Raw genomic sequence first — 18,263 nt, 5'->3', positions numbered from 1 at the left:
ATGGCTGGTCCCGGATCAAGCACACACAAAGCCCAGCTCAGAGTTATGGCTTGCTCTATCTTGTCCCTTTAAGAAGACTCGGAGAAGACTCTGCTACGAGCCTGGCCGGTGGATAGATCCCAGCAGGAATACAACATCAAGACCTGAGGAGTTGACTGACCAGAGAGAGACTTGCTCTCATTGGACACAAGACCTGGGCAGTTGATACGTGCAGTGTATGGACAGACACAACCGTTGTCGAGACATGTTCTGCTGTCAGTGTCAGCAGCATATTGGCCTGCTTGGATTTGTATTCCCGTGGGAGAAGAGAGTGACCTAGATGGTCACAGCTTCACATGGCCATGACGGCATGGCTGCATGGAAATTTCCTTGGAGCACCTGTGCCAAATCTCCTTCTAGGACAGTGCCTCAATGTGAAAGCCTAACTACTGCAGTAGTGCTAGTAGTTGTGTGAAGCCAATGACTATTTGAGTTGAGCTTCTCTTCTGTTTAAAAAACTAAGCCACTTGTTGAAGTGGTTCACTGTTAACTGGCCACAAACTAATATCTGTTGTTCTTTACAACCTGTTGAAGGAGAAATTTATCATGTTAAAGTGGTAAAAATTGTAGGCATATCTCTGCTCCAAATTTGCCACGAGGACTCACAACATATCCTATATATGTAGCATGTTGCTCATGTAAATCATGACACTACTGAAGACGTATTCTCTACTCCAAAATAGATATATATATATATATATATGCTTGCAATCTTGAACTACCAATCTGGTTAAAGTCGATAAGAAAAAAAATATATAAAGCTCTTTACACCAAACTAACATGCAAGTTCCAAAAGCTACACCCTTTACCTAATCCCTTTAAACCCAACTAACATTTGGCCATCGCAAGATCCAAACTTGCACCAATGTACTTGCTCACTTGTTCATTTTCCTCCTTTTTAGCAAAAGGGCAAGTGATAAAACAAGTAGAAGCAGACAAGTTGCTTAAAGCTCCTGCACTTATCCATACACTTCCCTAACACTAATCTGATACTGTGCATGCTAATCCTTTTAAAAACACACTGTGCATGCCACTCTTTTTTTAAAAAAAAAATACTGGGCATGCTAATTTTTAAAGTTACTGTGCATGGTACCGTTTTTTTTAAAAATAAAATACTGTGGATCCAAATATTTTTTTTTAAAAGAAAACACTGGGCTTTTGGTCTGGACTCTGGAGCACACACCTCTCCTTGCCTATTCCTCTATAAATAGAGGGGGGGATAAGCTCACAACCCCCCTTCCATGCCACAAGCAAAGTACACAAGAACTGAACTGATGTACATGGGTAACAAGGCAGAGACGACCATGAGGCTTCTTCTCCTTGCGCTTCTGGTTCTTCTCCTGGTGCAAGTTCAAGGTAATTCTGTTCTTGGAACTCCTTCGCCTTCCACTTCTCTGAAGAAATATAACCGGCAGTCGTTGTCATCCTTCCTTGATGCCTGCGATGAAAGATCCAAGGACTCACGTCTCTCTGCTCATGGCGGTCGTGACTTCAGGGGCGAGGCCGGCGGTGGATCCCAAGTGCGCGGCGTCGAGCGTTGAGGTGGAGCAGACCAACACGGGCGAGAAGGCCGGGTACGACCCGGTGTTCGAGGTGACGGTGCGCAACCGGTGCGGGTGCGCGGTCCGCGGCGTGTCCCTCCGCTCCGAGGGCTTCGCGAGCTCCGTGGCCGTCGACCCGCGCCTGTTCCGGCGCGAGGGCCGCTACTACCTCGTCGGCGACGGCCGCCGGATCGAGAGCGCGGGGACCGTGCGGTTCCGGTACGCCTGGGACCGCGCGTTCCGGATGGCGGCCGCCGCCGTGCACGACGACTGCTCCTGAACGAGCTCTCCGGCCGCCGGCGAAAGCGAGCTGATCAGTTCCGCTGCCAATCCGAAAGGATCGTTGCCAACGCGAAGTACTATTAGTAACCAAGAACGCTTCGTGACAGTGCACTCGTTCTACACAGGTTTAATGTTCATCAAGAAGTGAGTGATTAGTTTGACGAAGCTGTTGTGGTCAAAGGTAATAAGGCATGATGCAAGCCAGCGACGATACTGCAATGGTTTGTGCCGGTCCGTGTACAAATCGGATTCTGAAAAAAAAAAGAGTAGAACTTTTTGGCGCAGTCATTATTGGTGCTTTCCCACTCAAATTGAAGATTTATCGGTGCTTTTGATTAACATACTAGTTTATTATTATTATTTTTACCACCAAACCGACTGGACGGCGTCCGGCCGTCCAATCCGACGCATCCAACGGTAGATAGTAAATCGTCTTGGGGTCAGCTGGGCCCCATGCGGAGTTCCAAAATTAGTTGAAAACTGCTGGAATATCGTGAATATTGGTTAATTTGGTTTGCATCGTATTTAGAAATCAATCGGATTTCGAATTTAAATTCAAAAAATAAAAACTTTAAAAAATTAAAAATATTCTGAAAATACTAGAGACAATTCTAAGACCTTTTGTGAAAAAAATTCAAAAATAATATCATTTGCATTATATTTCATAGAGAGAAAGTTTAAAAAAAGAAAAATGTTGAAATGGATCGTATGAACAAGATAATTTGGTTCATCATGCTAAGGAAAAGCTTAACATACAAACACTTTTTTTTATGGCGTATCTTAAGAGGATCTTTAAAGTTTTATTATTTTTTCATAATTTTTATAAAGTTCACAAGCATAAAGTGAATATATTAAGAAACAACACTGTAATTAACCTTTTCATATCTATCATTATTTTTCCACATAAAGTATAGTATAAGTAAACTAATAAAAATGGTTTCACTAATTTTGGAGGTGTGATGGGTTAGTTATGAATTAATCTAGTTACAACACATTTACACAATCATGCATGTTACAATAACTATTTCATGAATTCATGTATTTTTAAAAGATATAAAATCATGTAAGAAGATAAACAAAATTGGTTTTATGATTTTTGGATTAGCAAAAAATTAACTAGGTTTAGCAAATACATTTTCTCATAGAAAATATTTAACTTTTATAAGTATAAATATTTTTATCATGTAGATTATGTTAAAAAACAACAAAATTTATTTCATTTGATTTGAAGCTCAGATGAATTAGTTATTGATTTTATAAGATTAAACCATTTTTTAGTTTTTTTTTATGTTCACTGTAATTTAGAAATTCGTTCGGTAAATCGGCAAAATCGAACGGTTTTTGATGAATTCGTTCAAAATACCGAAAATACAGTTGATTTTCGGTTCAAATCGAGCGATTGCTGAATATCGATTCGTGAGCGAATTCTCACGATATTCACCGAATTTTAAGTGGCTTTCACGATATTCACGAATTAAAAATTCGTTAATGTCCTGTTTTCGAATATCAAATGAATTGATGAACCCTACCCTATCCGGACCGATGCCGACGGGCCAAGCGGAAGAGTGCCCGTGAGCAGGGTAGCGGCGTGTAATTGCGGGCACCGCTGCGCGGAGAAGCGGCGGCCGGCCGACCGCAGCCCGTGAGGAGTCGGCGGTCGAACCGAGCGGTGGTGGTCGAGCGGTGCAACGCGGACTTTACGGGACCGCTGTCACGGCATCTAGTTCGAGGAAGAAGTTGGTACCGATTCATAGGGAATTAATTATATTCAGAGATGCATGAATTTCATTCGACCACTCTCTCCAACACAAACGGTGATGAGCCTAGATTTGTGTTTTATGCAGACGCAGCATCGCTGCAAACGGTCCTCTTGTCCGGTACAAATAGAACATCAAGCTGGTGAAATGCTCAAGTGACTGACAGTACATAAACGGTGGTCATCCATTCCCTGCCAACCTGACAAAAACCGAGCATGGCCTTTAATTTAAGCGTTTAATCATCTGCTAAGCTCCAAAACCAGAGAAGACGGTGAAGTAGTCGTAACAACGCGGGATTGGAGAATCTTAAGACACAAGTTACATGAACAAAGGAGGACCATGGCATCATGCTTACGAGTTGCACCCTTGCACTACTGCCTCCAAGTGCAGACATGCATTCCCCTGTATGCACAGCATATCACATGGTTTTGGCTCATGCAAGCCAGTTGGAATACCGTAGGTTGAGAGCAGTGCTGGACACGCATTGCTGGGTCATTTCAGGCTCCCTGCTCGTGTGGCTTTTCGGCGGCACACGGAGCTCAGAGCCGGGCCAAACTGCACCCGGCAAGTGCTTCAATTCGGACTCATCAAGTAGCTTGGCCACCGGTGACGGACGCCGCGAAGTTATTGAGGAAGGAAATTCTCTTTCTTCTTCTCCTCCTTCACCTAATCTTCATTTTCTTCTTCTCTTGCAAATACGGAGTAGATAAGGAGAAGGCTTGGGGGCAGCTATAGGAGAGTGGCAGCTGGTGAGAGGGCTTGAGCCCTTATCCCACCCCTAAGATCCGCCACTGTTGATCACATATAGCTCGTTAGAAACAAATTAGGTGGATTAGTACGCCTATGTTGCGCCTATTTTTTATTGCACGGAGTATGATAAAAAAGATTAAAAAATAGATTTACTAAATTTAGACATCTCAATATTTAGTATAAATTTATCAATATTTAATATATTTATTTAATTATAGGAAAAACAGTGTTACTTTTGTTCATACATATAATTTTAACATATAGACGACAGTAATATAAACCTAAATAATATTTTTCATATTTTGAGTTTTAGATATTTTTTTATGTATTGTAGATTATTTCAATCGATTTATCAATATAACTATTATTCCTTTTGCTATTTTTTAGAATTTTATAAAAAATTATACGTACATATACATACTAATGTGTATATATATATGTATGCATATATACATACATATATATAATGTACATATACATATACGTACCCATACATCTATACATATGTATACGAACTTGACCTTCTAGAATCTTCTAAATCTTAGCCCTTTAATATACTCCCTCCGATTATAAATGTAGGTCATTTTAGATTTATGTACAAGGATTAAGAAAGTAGATCAAATGATCTTATTGTCTTTTATTTATTCTGTATTGGAAAAAATAACTCTTTAATTTGTGAGAGTGATAGCATTCATTAAATAAGAGAAAGAAGGAAAAGAAAAGTGTATAGAAGTTCGAGAATAACTTATATTTAGAGAATAATTAAGAAAGCTAAAATAAACTATATTTGTAATCAGAGGGAGTATATAATAGATAGCCAAGCTCAGCAAAAGCATTCGCCCCACTGACTAAGCATGCTGCTACATACATCTTGTTCTGACGACTCCAAACACCAACCACACAGCGATACGTGTCGCTCTGTTTTCGAGCACAGGGAGCTATGAGCCGGGCCAAACTGCACCCGACAAGTGCTTCAATTCAGACTCATCAAGTAGCTTGACCACCGGTGACGGACGCCGCAAAGTTATTGAGGAAGGAAATTCTCTTTCTTCTTCTCCTCCTTCACCTAATCTTCATTTTCTTCGTCTCTTGCAAATACGGAGTAGATAAGGAGGAGGCTTGGGGGCAGCTATAGGATAGTGGCAGCCGGTGAGAGGGTTTGAGCCCTTATCCCACCCTCTAAGATCCGCCAATGCTGATCACATATAGCTCATTACAAACAGTGGCGAAGCTAGAGTAAAATAAAAGATGCATCACTTTATAGGCTTGGTCTGTTAGCTAGTTATTGGGCTTATTATGTTGGACAGTTGGACCTATAGGTGCATGATTTTGGATCCTAAGGGTGCATGTATGGTGAAAATGGGATAGAAACAATTGAATTTTTATTTTAACGTGGGTGCATCTGCACCCACAAAGGCCAACTTGGTTTCGCCTCTAGTTATAAACAAACTAGGTGGATTGGTACGTCTACGTCCCGTCTATTTTTTTTTTTCACAAAGCATAATAAAAGAAGACTTAAAAAAATAGATTTATCAATTTTTGGCATCTCAATATTTATTACGAATTTATCAATATTTAATACAATCATTTAATTACGAAAAAACAGTAGTACTTTCGTACATGCATATAATTTTAACATGTAGATAACAGTAAAGCGAACCAAACTAATTTTTTTTTCATTTTTTTAGTTTTAGATTTTTTTTGAAATTTCCCAAAAAATTATGCATACGTACGCATATAAATATATATATATATACACACATATGTATATATATATGTACATATATATACGTTGTGTATGTATACATATACGCATACCTATACATATCTATATATATATATATATATATATATATATATATATATATATATATATATATATATATATATATATATATATATATATATATCGTACGTGAGACGTAATATAAAGCTACGGTAGCTTAACCCTTTAGAATCCTTTCAAATCTTGATCTTTTAATATATGTAATAGATAACCAAGCTCAGCAAAAGCATTCGCCCCACTGGCTAACCATGCTGCTGCATACATCTTGTTCGGACGACTCCAAACACCAACCACATAGCGACACGTGTCGCTCTGTTTTGGAGCACATATGACTATATATCCAAGTGTTAGTAGTGCATACAGCAATCTCCGGTCTGTAGATACAGCTGATATCACTCAATCAGATAGACCAGCAGGTCGTAAAGTTGCACGCCATTATTGGTCCAAGCTTTGGCCTTTTTTCGAACCCATGCCTGCGTCGAGACCTAAGCAGCCACTAGCCAGCCATACACGAAGCGACACGTCGACCGGGAAAATATCTGCTCTCGTGTTCCTTGGTTGCTAAGCTTCGCTGGCCCGGCCCCATTCACAGCTTCAGTAGTTTGCATGGAGATTCAAACAATGGTGAGCCATACAGCCTTTCTTAAACAATGAAGTTCTTGGCTTTTGATCTGAATATCTGATAGTCTCCATGATCGGACAAAGTTATCACGGTCTTGAACATAAAAGCAGTGAAAATCAAGGATTTCAATTTCATTCTATATATATATATATATATATATATATTTCATCAGCGAAAATACTAAGATTCACGAAATTTTAGTTATTTTTTGACATCTACTTATGTGAGTCTCATATATCAGTGAAAAAAAATTCTAAAATTAGAAATTCCATTGCCCTCCGAAATTCGCTGAAATTTTAATCCCGGCTGAAAAATTCCCGTCCGTGCGACGCAATGGAAATGTGTATCTGAGGCTATTGGATATAGTCAAACTTTAGCCCCTGTTCATACTAACTCCTTAGACTCCATAAAGAATGATATATTTGTGGTAGTCCTTCCTTTAAAAGGGCGAATTGACAGAATACTTACTCGTGACAAACAATGACACACACACCATTTCAAGAAGGGACCGACTCTTTCTCAGTTAACTGAAAATAGCCTTGGTCTCAGTCACTTCCGATCTGGCCGTTGGACGAGGATCGTACGATCCAGAGATCCTTCTTCCAACCGATCGTTCTTTCTGGATCTCAAATTTGCCTTCTTCTGTGCAACGCTGACACTTCACGCTCCCAGACTCCAGTAAGAAACTCCCTCACCCGCTCTCCTCCTTCATCTCCGGTGTTGGCTCCCGCCGCCTGATGTGCTGCCATCGGCCGTCTCCTCGCTAACCTGCCAGTGTCAAGCTGTTACTTTGCCTCCATCGCTACCAAAACTTCCCACTGCTCTTCTACCTCCCGTAGCTCTGATGGCAGTGCCACCATCTCGCCGCACCGCCACGCCAACCCCTTCATCCCTCTATGGTTGGGGGCATGGATGAGACTGTGTTGCCAAAATTCCCATCCCTAACCTCTCGGTGCCGGTGAACGGCACCAGAGATGAAGGTAGAAGTACAAATCAGGATGTTATTGTATGGTGATATTAGGTGACTGAGATTTGGATGGTTTTCAGTCGCTACACATCTAGATATTCCGATTCAAAAATCATGTTTCGTCTAGCACAGGCACAGAGATTTAACATTGATCACTATTTTATTTTTCTTTGCATTGGTGGCAACTATAGAATTAGAACAATATGAAAACACTTTTTGCATGGAGAATTAATTTGACAACAGTGAGTGACAATCTTTGTTAAGGAGGTTATTATTTGCATTAATCTGATAGCTCCAGGTTCACAAAGTCTCCATGATTGGACAACGATTGTCACCATCCTGTAAATATAATATAAGCATAGGAAATTCCCTTCTTCGCCACGTAATGCAAACATATGTGAGACCGGCACGGCACAAACTATTCAAGAATAATCATGTTAGATTTAGCAATCACAGAGATTCATTAAACATTGGCCATCAATTTATATATTTGTTTCACATTAATGGTACTTGTAAGTAAAAATAAATGTACAACGTGCCACTGAATATCCATGTTCCACCACACGCCAGTCATTGCGAGGATGTTACGTAGACCATGGCCTGATATGTCAATGAGACATCGGCGGCATAAGGTAGACAAATGAATTTGTTCATTGGTATTTGATGGATTAATTGATTATAACGAGTACGAATCTAACGAAATTGCTAATTAGCGGGTAGGTACCCGCTGAAAATTGCTAATTAGAAGGTTCCCACCGTACCAAGCAAATGCATCTGTAATTTACTTTTTTTTTAAAGTAACAGAACAGAATGTCTTACTTCTTTTCAAAGAAAAAAAAACATGCACGACGGGTACGAGCCTGGCAGTATATTCAACCTGCATGCAGATTGTTAAACAAGAGAAGGTTGAGGCTAGCTAGGCTACTCACGGTATCACTAACGATTCAGTTCTACTAAATATCAATGTCGTCCCTTCATGAAAAGGCAGATGCTGTCAATGGATAGGACTTATCTTGTAACATCTATGCATCGATTGATCGAGGGTTCAAGATACAGAGCAAAACATGTGGTGTCTCACTGTCTCTTCCAATGTATTATTATTCCCTATTCTGCGAATAACCTGCGGACGAAGCGCATGAACTAACCTTTGTGACATGGCAGTGCTTGCGCTGATGGCGCAATTTATACTCTCCGCTCCGGTTGATGGAACCTTTCGCCGGCCATTATTCCGGTAGCACGGCGCCTTCCCTGCTTGACGGAAGGCTTCACCGGCCACTGTCGCTGCTTCGATGACGGCTTTCGCGGCCATTATCCCTGTAGAGAGGTGTTTTCTTTCCCTGTTTAATGGTGGCTTTCACCAGTCATTGTTCGTGTAGATACAAAAGGAGCATGACCTTGGCACGGCGAGCCAATCTGTTCCTGCATGCGCTAGACATTGAGAGAGGGTTGATGAGGAGAATCTGGAGAACCTGGGCGTGAGGGATATATGGGACCTGTTTGGTAGAGTTTGTACTGATTTAAATTTTATGTGGATAGTGATTTTTTGAAAGTGATTCTGTTGTTGAAGGTGATTCTCTAGAATAACTATATGGAGGAAGTGATTCTGTGTGGGAAGTGAATCAGGAGAAGTTATTTTTTTAGCTCTCCAGCTTCTAGTTCATTTCAGAGAATCACTCATACGGATTTCGCTCAGGGAGCTAAAAGCTGAAAGTTGCTGTTTAGCAAAGCTTCTCATAATTCCAAACGGAAAGCTGCTCTGAGAACTCTGCCAAATAGGCTTTATATAGCAGTACGAAGACTTTGGTTCGTAACAATACGGACTAAACTTCTAGTTAGGTTTACAGATTAAAATCCTGATGGTATATCTTGGCAGTATTATTGATTTTGTAGGATCGAGAGTGGTGGCTATAGGGAGATAAATATACATCTTAATAATTTCTTACGAAATAGATGGTATTATCCTATTTTGATTATCCAACACACATCAAATCTTGAACGGAAGCAAAATACTTAAAGAGACAAAATAAGATGAAAAGTTTCAAAGTAATATAACTCTACGGATGAAATATGAACCATATATTCTATTTAAGACCATTCCATGTATTATTGTGTCCAAAAGCTTGCAACTTTGAAGATGGACAAAACAAAGACAAGATCACTGGGTAAGTAAACTCTTGAAGATGATGGTCTAGAGGCAAGAAAATTCAAGACTCTATCACATATATATGTGTATATCAATTCTATGCCTCTAGCATCAAGAAAAACAACCTCCTAAGGTGTTGAAATTTTAGCTCAAAAGAAAAAAAATAAAAATCAATAATAAAACACCGAGAACTTACAGACTTACAAGAGAACCAATAAAAGCAAACTAAAAGGAGGGGAACTCAAGTATATGCAAAAATATAAACTTCATTACTCAAAGAGATCAGCCCTATTTTAAATGGATTACAAGCTTTTTTCTCATAAAAACTGTAACCTATTAGAAGGCTAAACCTATCATCTTCTCTCCTCAAAACATATCACTAGGCACTCCTAAATGGCTGGTTCAAGTCCTCCCATAGTCCTATCCCGCTATTTATAGGCCTAAAAAACTTAACTCCTAAGTTTCCTAACTTTTTTCTAAAATACCTCTCTCTTGTAGTACATTTTTACCTATCACTAAGGGTATTTTGTTCCATTTTTTTTCTCTATTTATCGAATGGCCATGGCATTCTCACGACTTATCTTCATCTCGATGCAAGCTTCGTGATGATGCCACGTGGACCTCTAGTCCTTCAACTGTTTTGAAGCCAAAACGTAAAACCTTAGCACACTTCTCAAAGTGTGACTAGTAACCACTTGCTTCGCCTCAAGCAAATACTCTGATGTCGACACGTATCATCCGTTTTGCAATTTTGACCACCGACAAGTCTTTGCACCAGCATCTTTTTCGCTTGACTTTGTCAACACGTCGTCTTCATCAACCTTCATCACATGCCTTACTTGACCTCCACGTGTACCACTAGGATCACCCTCGACTCCACCCGGCCTCCTTGATCGTCTGGCACCAAGCACCCCACATGACCCCGATCACCTGTCGTCGACTGCTAAGTTACATCTATCACCTGCACACCATAAGACAAGCAAATATGTTTCTTCAAATCATCTCTAAATTCATTATAGATTAGTCAAAATCTAATTGCACAGTTCAAAGCTTATCCAGAAAAATCGAGAACACTTTTTACCAAGTTCAAGCTCATTTTACCAACAGTCAATAGTTTTTACCTCCATTAGAAAATGCTTCGGTGTTCTCATTTTCTTAACGCCGGACCATCCGTTAAGCATTTTACCAAAAGTCAATAGTTTTACTTCTCTGAAAATAAGGTCCGGTGAAAGCCTCCGATGTTCACAACCCAAACAACGGACTATCCAGTGTTTAAAGCTCCATTTTCCTTCAAAAAATTTCTTCTCCACAAGAAATAGTCCGGTGTTCACATTTTCAGAGCACCAGACCATCCGGTGAGCTTTTTACCAAAAGTCACAGGTTTTCACTTCATTCTTTGGATTTTTAGTGTCCAGCATCGGACCATCCGGTGAAACTATTCTTTTCAGTGCTGGATCATTAGATCAAAGGTAAAAATTCTAGCTCTGAGGTAAAATCATTAAATCAACTCAAACAACCTTATTAATTACTCATCACAAATAATTCAAGGCACATTTCAATTTGGTTTCTCAATCTCCCCCTTAATGAGTATATTAACAACCCTCAAAGCACACAAATTTTAGTTTGAAGAAGTAAAACACATCCAAATGACCAAAAACTCGAGAAAGAGCAAAAACACGATACTTGGCATAAGAAGGATTGCAAAAGGTCGAAGAGAGGCAAAGACAAGCAACAACCTCAATGGGCAAGAAAATCCCAAAAACTCAAAAACAAGTGCTCCGCTTGATGAATGCACATTTTCATTTTTCTTTGAGGTTTGTTGCAAATTTTCTCATTTCTCCACTTTGAAGCATATTCTCATCTTTGTGCATTATGCTCTCCCCCTTTGGCAATGCAAACATCAAAGACAAAATATTATACAATGCATAAATATGCAATCCTAATGGCTTTCACAAGTATACCACAAAAATATTTGCAAGAGGTAGAAATATTAAAGGGCTGCAAAAAAATAGATAGTGGAGCTCACAATCGCATAGAGGCTCAAAAAAGGGATAGCAACATAACAACATGAAACTTTACAAGCTAAATCTGAAAAACTGGTTGGCGCATTGAAGTTCATATAGCCAAATCATGTTAAAAGTGACCACCACATAAGCATCAACTCATGCCGAGGCAATACAATCATTAAGAACTAGCCAACTTCAATCTCAAACTAGTCAAATAAGCATTCATTACAGTAAGCTTTGCAAACACTTACATATAAAACTAAGACTTAGTTAGATCGAGTGATTAAGAAATTAGCAACTAGGCACATATCTTTCATTTCATCCTTAAGTTCTCTCTTATCCAAGTAAAGTGTCGCACAACTGGGTACGACAAACACCTTGAGGCTTCAAGACAACCGTATTAGATCACATTTAAGCACAAGAAATTTGAATTTTCAAGATTATTCAATTTTCCATAAATTATCAAGTTTTCACAAGATCAAGTTAAGTAGTGTCTTTGTGATACAAGGAATACATGTTCCTTCAAGGTTCTATCATGAACTAAATATTTGACAAAAATAGAAAATATAGTGCAATATTCTCCAATCCACTATCTTGAATCAAAAAGTTCTAGAACAAGATATCCATCAAACTAGCCTTATCACAAGCATTGACTAAGTCAAAGTAATTATGAACATGGTGATCAGAAATGTAGCATTTCATAGTCTATATGATTCATAAAACTACCAAATTTCATCTTAAGAAAAACTAACTTGCTCGAAATATTTCATGTCAAAACATCAAGAAGAGCCTAAGATTAAAAGATTGCTCCGCATAACTACTCAACTTAGTCTAAACTCAAGTCTAGCATCAAGAAGAGCCTAAGATTAATATAGCTACGCACATGTCAGTTTCGCAAGTCGCACAGATGGATTTTGCTAAACAACCTGTAACACACTGCCTACTAAATTCGCTTACACCTCAGCCTACTCGTGGGGCTTGCCTGCATACACATAGCATCCCGCTTACACTTTTATACTCACTTCGTGTAAAAGGTTAACTTGGAGATACTATATTTAGAGCATGAAGGCTTATAAGTTAGCCCCAGCTAATTTAAATTACTAAGGTATTACTAAATTCACCACACCAGAACACTTAGGAAACACAAACCGAAACCAGGAACGCTAATAGGCTGGGGTATTACACTCTCTCTTCTTCAAGGTTCACGCCCTTGGTTGCTAATTGCGTACACAACAGACAAATATAAGATCTTCCTTCAGTGTCACGTCCTTGCTATGTCCCTACCATAGGCCGACACGTATGCACTTGTGTAGTGAGAGTTGGCTCTGATACCATCTATAACATCCCGTCCCCAAAATTCTCTTATAACACAGCCCATCTATGAGGCAGGCCCGCATCCGTATAGCACCCTACTTATACTTTCATCATTGCTTTGTGTAAAAGGGTTAACCAGGAGGTGCTATGTTTGAAGCACGAAAGTTTATAAGTTGACCATAATCTATTTAAATTATCAAGGTGGTATTAAAAACCACAACACCAGAATACTTATGTCACACGGGTCGAAATCAGAAACACTAATAGACTGGGGTATTACACAACTGTTTGTGTGTATGAAGTGTCACAAACAATTTTTCTAAAAAACTATATGTGTGACTATTTCCCGTTGAGAACATAGTTTACTTTCTATCTGCACTCATGATATGCAGCCATGCCCTGTGCAAAGTAACACACATGCATACATCACAGGTATCACATGCAAATTAAAATAAGAACATCCAAGTAACACATATGCATACATCACATGCATCACATGCAAATTAACATAAAAATATCACAACTAACATCATACATGTATACATCACAAGCATCATATGCAAATTAATATAAGAACATAGTTCATAACATAAACATAGACATAATATCATAATATGACTCAGAACATAAATCTATATACAATATGAATCCCTAGGTCTTCGACGCCTTCAAGGATTCAACACGCTTGCATTTCACCATAATCTGAGTAAATGAATTGTCTTCATATATCTTCTTGATGTCATTATGATCATGCACCATCTTGACTAACTTATTAACGCACAAGAACCAAACAACAATGCTTTTAAACCTCTTGCTCTTGTTAAGTAAGAGATGATGGTTCAAATTAGACTTGCAATTTACAAAAATATCTTTATTGTGTCGAACACCAATAGAAAATTCTTTTCAAGAATAAAAAAACATAAGAACATGGTTCAAAACACACGTTCGACCAGACCAAAATTGACACTAAGCATTCTGACAGTGGAGGCAGGCACATGCATATGAACAACTCAATCCTCCCAACGCTTGATAGCAGTCAACAAAACCATTTACACTATTGTAGATCTGACACACACAAACATAACTCAGTGCAGCCACAAACCTTGATCATCAAACGGAACGTATAAAAAACCGTTATACGTTTCGAACTCACCTCAGTGAAGCTCCAAATCTTGATTCTTCGCCTAGATCTTGATTGTCTCTTGCAAAATCAAACCCCAAAAAAAAGTGGAACATCAAACGAGTAGATCGAGTACCAAACAAAATAAAATCACTCAAATAAGACATTGAATTCACCGTTACGAAAGGGGATCGAATGGCAACAAGGGAGAAAAAAGATGGATAAACTTCGTCGTTTTAGTGTGGGAGATGAGCAATTTGTAAAAAAAGGGGAGAGCGAAAGGACAATGATGTTACCTAGAGGGGGGATGAATAGACATTTTTACAAAAATTCGTCTCCTTTTACCGTTGGCCTAAACTTGCAGCGGAATATAAATTAACCGATTTTTCACAAGTGAAAAACCTAAATATGCTAGGCTCAACTAGTGTACAATCACCCTAAATAAGTGTGAAAATTACAATTCTAAGGTGACAAAAAATATTCAATTCTAGCAAAAGATATGCAATAAAACTTAAATTGAAAAAGACTAAAAATACTGTTCACATGCCTGAAATCCCTGTTCATCCGGAGCATTCGGATACTCCGGGTTGTACAGGTCTGGATTCTCCGGGTTCTGTACAGAACTGAGCCCGAAACTGAATATAAAGGATGGGTAGAGAGTTTTAGCTCAAACCAAGTGATGTCGTGTGTTCCCAGAGATGATCCCAAGTAGATTCACGGAGAACCTACACTAAAATACACACAAACAAGTAGATCGAGCAATATGCACAAAGATTGAGTAAGAACTCAAAAGTAGAGGAACAAAAGAGGGGACAAAATTTGTTTCCCGAAGTTCGGATTCACCACCGTGAATCCTACGTCTCCGTTGAGTAAGCTCCAACGAGCCAGGTCTCTTTCAACTGCTTTCCTCGATCCACTAGCTTTATCTCTTCCCCTTCGGAGGCGAGATCGACCTTCACAAACTTTCCCGCGGCTCATCACACGCTCGGGAGCTCGTCGGGCAACACCTAGCCGACTAGGAGGCTTCACCTCTAAGAGTAACAAACGCAATCGAACTTCTTGCCGATGAAATCGAGTGCTCAAGATTGGATTTAGTTCACTTACACTCAATCTTCCAATCTCAGAACCCAACTCACTTTTTTTCTCAAATCTCTCACTAAAATAGAGTAGAGAGGAGTTATTTTGGCTCTAAAATGTGTTTCTTTAGTGCCCTTGCAGCAGCCCCAAAGGATTGGGGTGAGGGGATATAAATAGCCCACTTCAAAAAACCAGGCGTTACTCAACTTTTCTGGTCTTACCCGGAGTATCCGGGGTATACCGGAGTATTCGGGTCAACTAAAACAGCCCAAACCGAGACTCTTTGGCGGAGTATCCGGCCTACACCGAAGTATCTGGGTTCAGCACAGCTGACCTCTGAAAAACGGCAATAACTTTTAATCCCGAAGTCTGATTTCGACAATTTTGGACTGTATGGAAAGCTTATTCAGAGGGCTACACATCCCAACTGAATCCATGACCTAAAACACATGATATCAAATTAGGAACACTCCGAAACCCAATTCGGACACTTTCCACACTTTCCACACCGGAATTTCTAAAAAGAAACTCTCACATGGGTTTGGTTAGAAATTCTTGAGCATTGAGACACAACAATTAGCTCATGTTGCATCCCTCTTAATAGTGCGGTATACCTATACTCAAATTCAAAAATAAAACTCGTTTGAACCACTTTGAGTATTTGAAAACTTTCAAGTACCGCTTCTTTCTTTCAAACCTTGAGGGTTACCAACTTCCATATATTCTTTACTCCATCTCTTCTTGATTCTTCATATGATTGATGTGAATCATCCATAGCTTCACATGGCCTCGCGCGGTCCATCGGCGCAAAGCCTTAACTCGCTCTTCACCACCGCCTTGGTCCTTTGGCATCAAACCATTTGCTTGCCCTTCACCACGGATGGTCCATCACAGCCGAGTCTTACTTGCCCTTCACCGTCTTGCCATAGAAAACCATTTTGTATTCGACATCTTCAAGATATTCATTTTATTCAAATATGGAGTCCACTCTTGTTCTTCACTCTTGGCATATATGATTTCAATTCAAGTTATGCCTTCTTATGGATCCTAATCCCAACTCACTCTCAAGTACAAAGCACACGGATTAGTCCATAAAACTCTATTGACAGTATCATACCGATCAAGTAACTTAGCCTTCAAGCTTATTGCCAATCTTATTGAGCTTCTTCTTTTTCTTATGAGCATCACTAAAATCTCAATGATTTTTTTGATGCAATTCTTTGAACTCATGGCATTTCTCAAAGAATCCATGCTTTATCATTATGCATCTCTTATGGAATAACCTAATAGCAATTCTCAATATGATTGTTAGTCCATAGGCATTGTCATCATTTACCCGAGCATCACCTAGAACTCATTCATCTTGATGTATTTTCATTTTCCCCATTCACCTAGAGCTCATGCATATCTCTCATCCATGCATCACCTATGGAACAACCTACTAACAAACTCCACACTATTGTTAGTCCATAGGTATTATCATTAATTACCAAAACCACACATAGGGGCTGGATGCACTTTCAGAGAGGTTGTGGGAAGAGGAGAGCAGTCAAATTTAAAACAGTATCGAGTCTATAACTCCATATGAATATTTATAAAATACCGTCTGTTCATCAGCTAGGCATAGATGTTTTTCATAAACACACCTAGATGACGGGCCATGTGATAGAAATTTATTGCCTAGCAGCTGTATGTACGTACTTAACTAATGGTGGGTCTTAAGTAACTATCTGTAACAGCTTTGACTGTTTCTGTGGTAGTGCTAAGGACTGATAGCAACTCAAGCTGCGGCGATTTCATTCGCTTGGCTATCGTTAGGAGAAAGGTAGAGGAGAGGCAGGGTGACGATAGCCGTGACGAAGAAAAGAACAGGGTGGGAACGAAGAAGAAAAAAAAGAGTGATACAAAATAGAACAATTTGCGCACATGGTGGCAAATTAGGAAAAGCTCGTGAATTGAGTGGAAAATTCCGGGACCCATGCATATGGAGCGGTAAATTCTAAAATCTCTCCCATTAAGCACCCATGGATAACATTACCCTTACCCATCATCACACACCCTTCCTATCACCAATCGCCAAGCAGTCAACATCATTGTTGCCTCGCCACCAAATGCTCTTGCGATTCGAAAGGAAAAATGAACTAATTTATCTTCCCAATGCAACAAAATTAGTCTAAAAATATATATAGTATCCGAACAAGGCCCTAAGCTACAGAAATTAAAGCAACTTCAACCTATTTTTTTTTTTATTTCTAGCTCCCTATTATTCTAAATAGAGAATTCTATTTACTTGTCTACTTTCCAGCACGTTCCAACCAATTCTCTAAATTTATCTTTCTATAATTCACTTACCTCTATTTTATTAATATCTTGCAACTAACAAATAGCCATTTTATATTTAACCGGTGTTATTTTATTTCCTTCCATACTACTCTTACAACACGTGTGTTTATGTCACAACTGTTCTTATAAATTCTTCTAACACTTATGCCTGTGAGGTAACTGCTCTAATAACGCGTGTACTTGTATGATAACTGCTCTTATAACACGTATGCTTATGTAACAACTGTTTTTATAAATTCTTACAACACGTGTGCTTGTGAGATAACTGCTCTTATAATATGCATGCTTATATGATAACTACTTTTACAACGCGTGTTCACTTGTCAGCCCTCACTTGCTCTCTCTCTTATTTTCTCACCTGAGGAGTAATAGGTAGATAGAAAGTCTCTCCCATTTGTTAGACGTGGGAAGCGAAGAGAGGGTAAATAGAGAGTCCAAAAATAGGAAGTTGGATAGAAAATCGGTCGGAGAGGTTTTTTAGCTATTTATGCTAAAATTTAAGACATTAAGGGAAGT

General features: G+C 39.2%; 1 protein-coding gene across 1 annotated transcript; it reads left to right on the top strand.

Moving 5' to 3' along the window:
- Positions 1–1,245: 1,245 nt before the first annotated feature.
- On the top strand, positions 1,246–2,150 carry LOC133899925 (TPD1 protein homolog 1A-like). The gene is made up of 2 exons (XM_062340964.1): positions 1,246–1,395; positions 1,535–2,150. The coding sequence occupies exons 1-2, from the start codon at positions 1,281–1,283 to the stop codon at positions 1,858–1,860; spliced, it is 441 nt and encodes a 146-aa protein (XP_062196948.1). The 5' UTR covers positions 1,246–1,280; the 3' UTR covers positions 1,861–2,150.
- Positions 2,151–18,263: the final 16,113 nt, after the last annotated feature.

This window comes from Phragmites australis, chromosome 19, assembly GCF_958298935.1.
Source record: "Phragmites australis chromosome 19, lpPhrAust1.1, whole genome shotgun sequence".
In the NCBI taxonomy this organism is placed as follows: domain Eukaryota; kingdom Viridiplantae; phylum Streptophyta; class Magnoliopsida; order Poales; family Poaceae; genus Phragmites; species Phragmites australis.
This window is presented reverse-complemented; position numbering and strand designations above follow the sequence as displayed.

Coding starts and splice junctions, on each gene's coding strand:
- LOC133899925 (XM_062340964.1), top strand. CDS start 1,281: ATGCCACAAGCAAAGTACACAAGAACTGAACTGATGTACATGGGTAAC. Junction 1,396..1,534: donor TCTCCTGGTGCAAGTTCAAG/GTAATTCTGTTC, acceptor TCGTGACTTCAG/GGGCGAGGCCGGCGGTGGAT.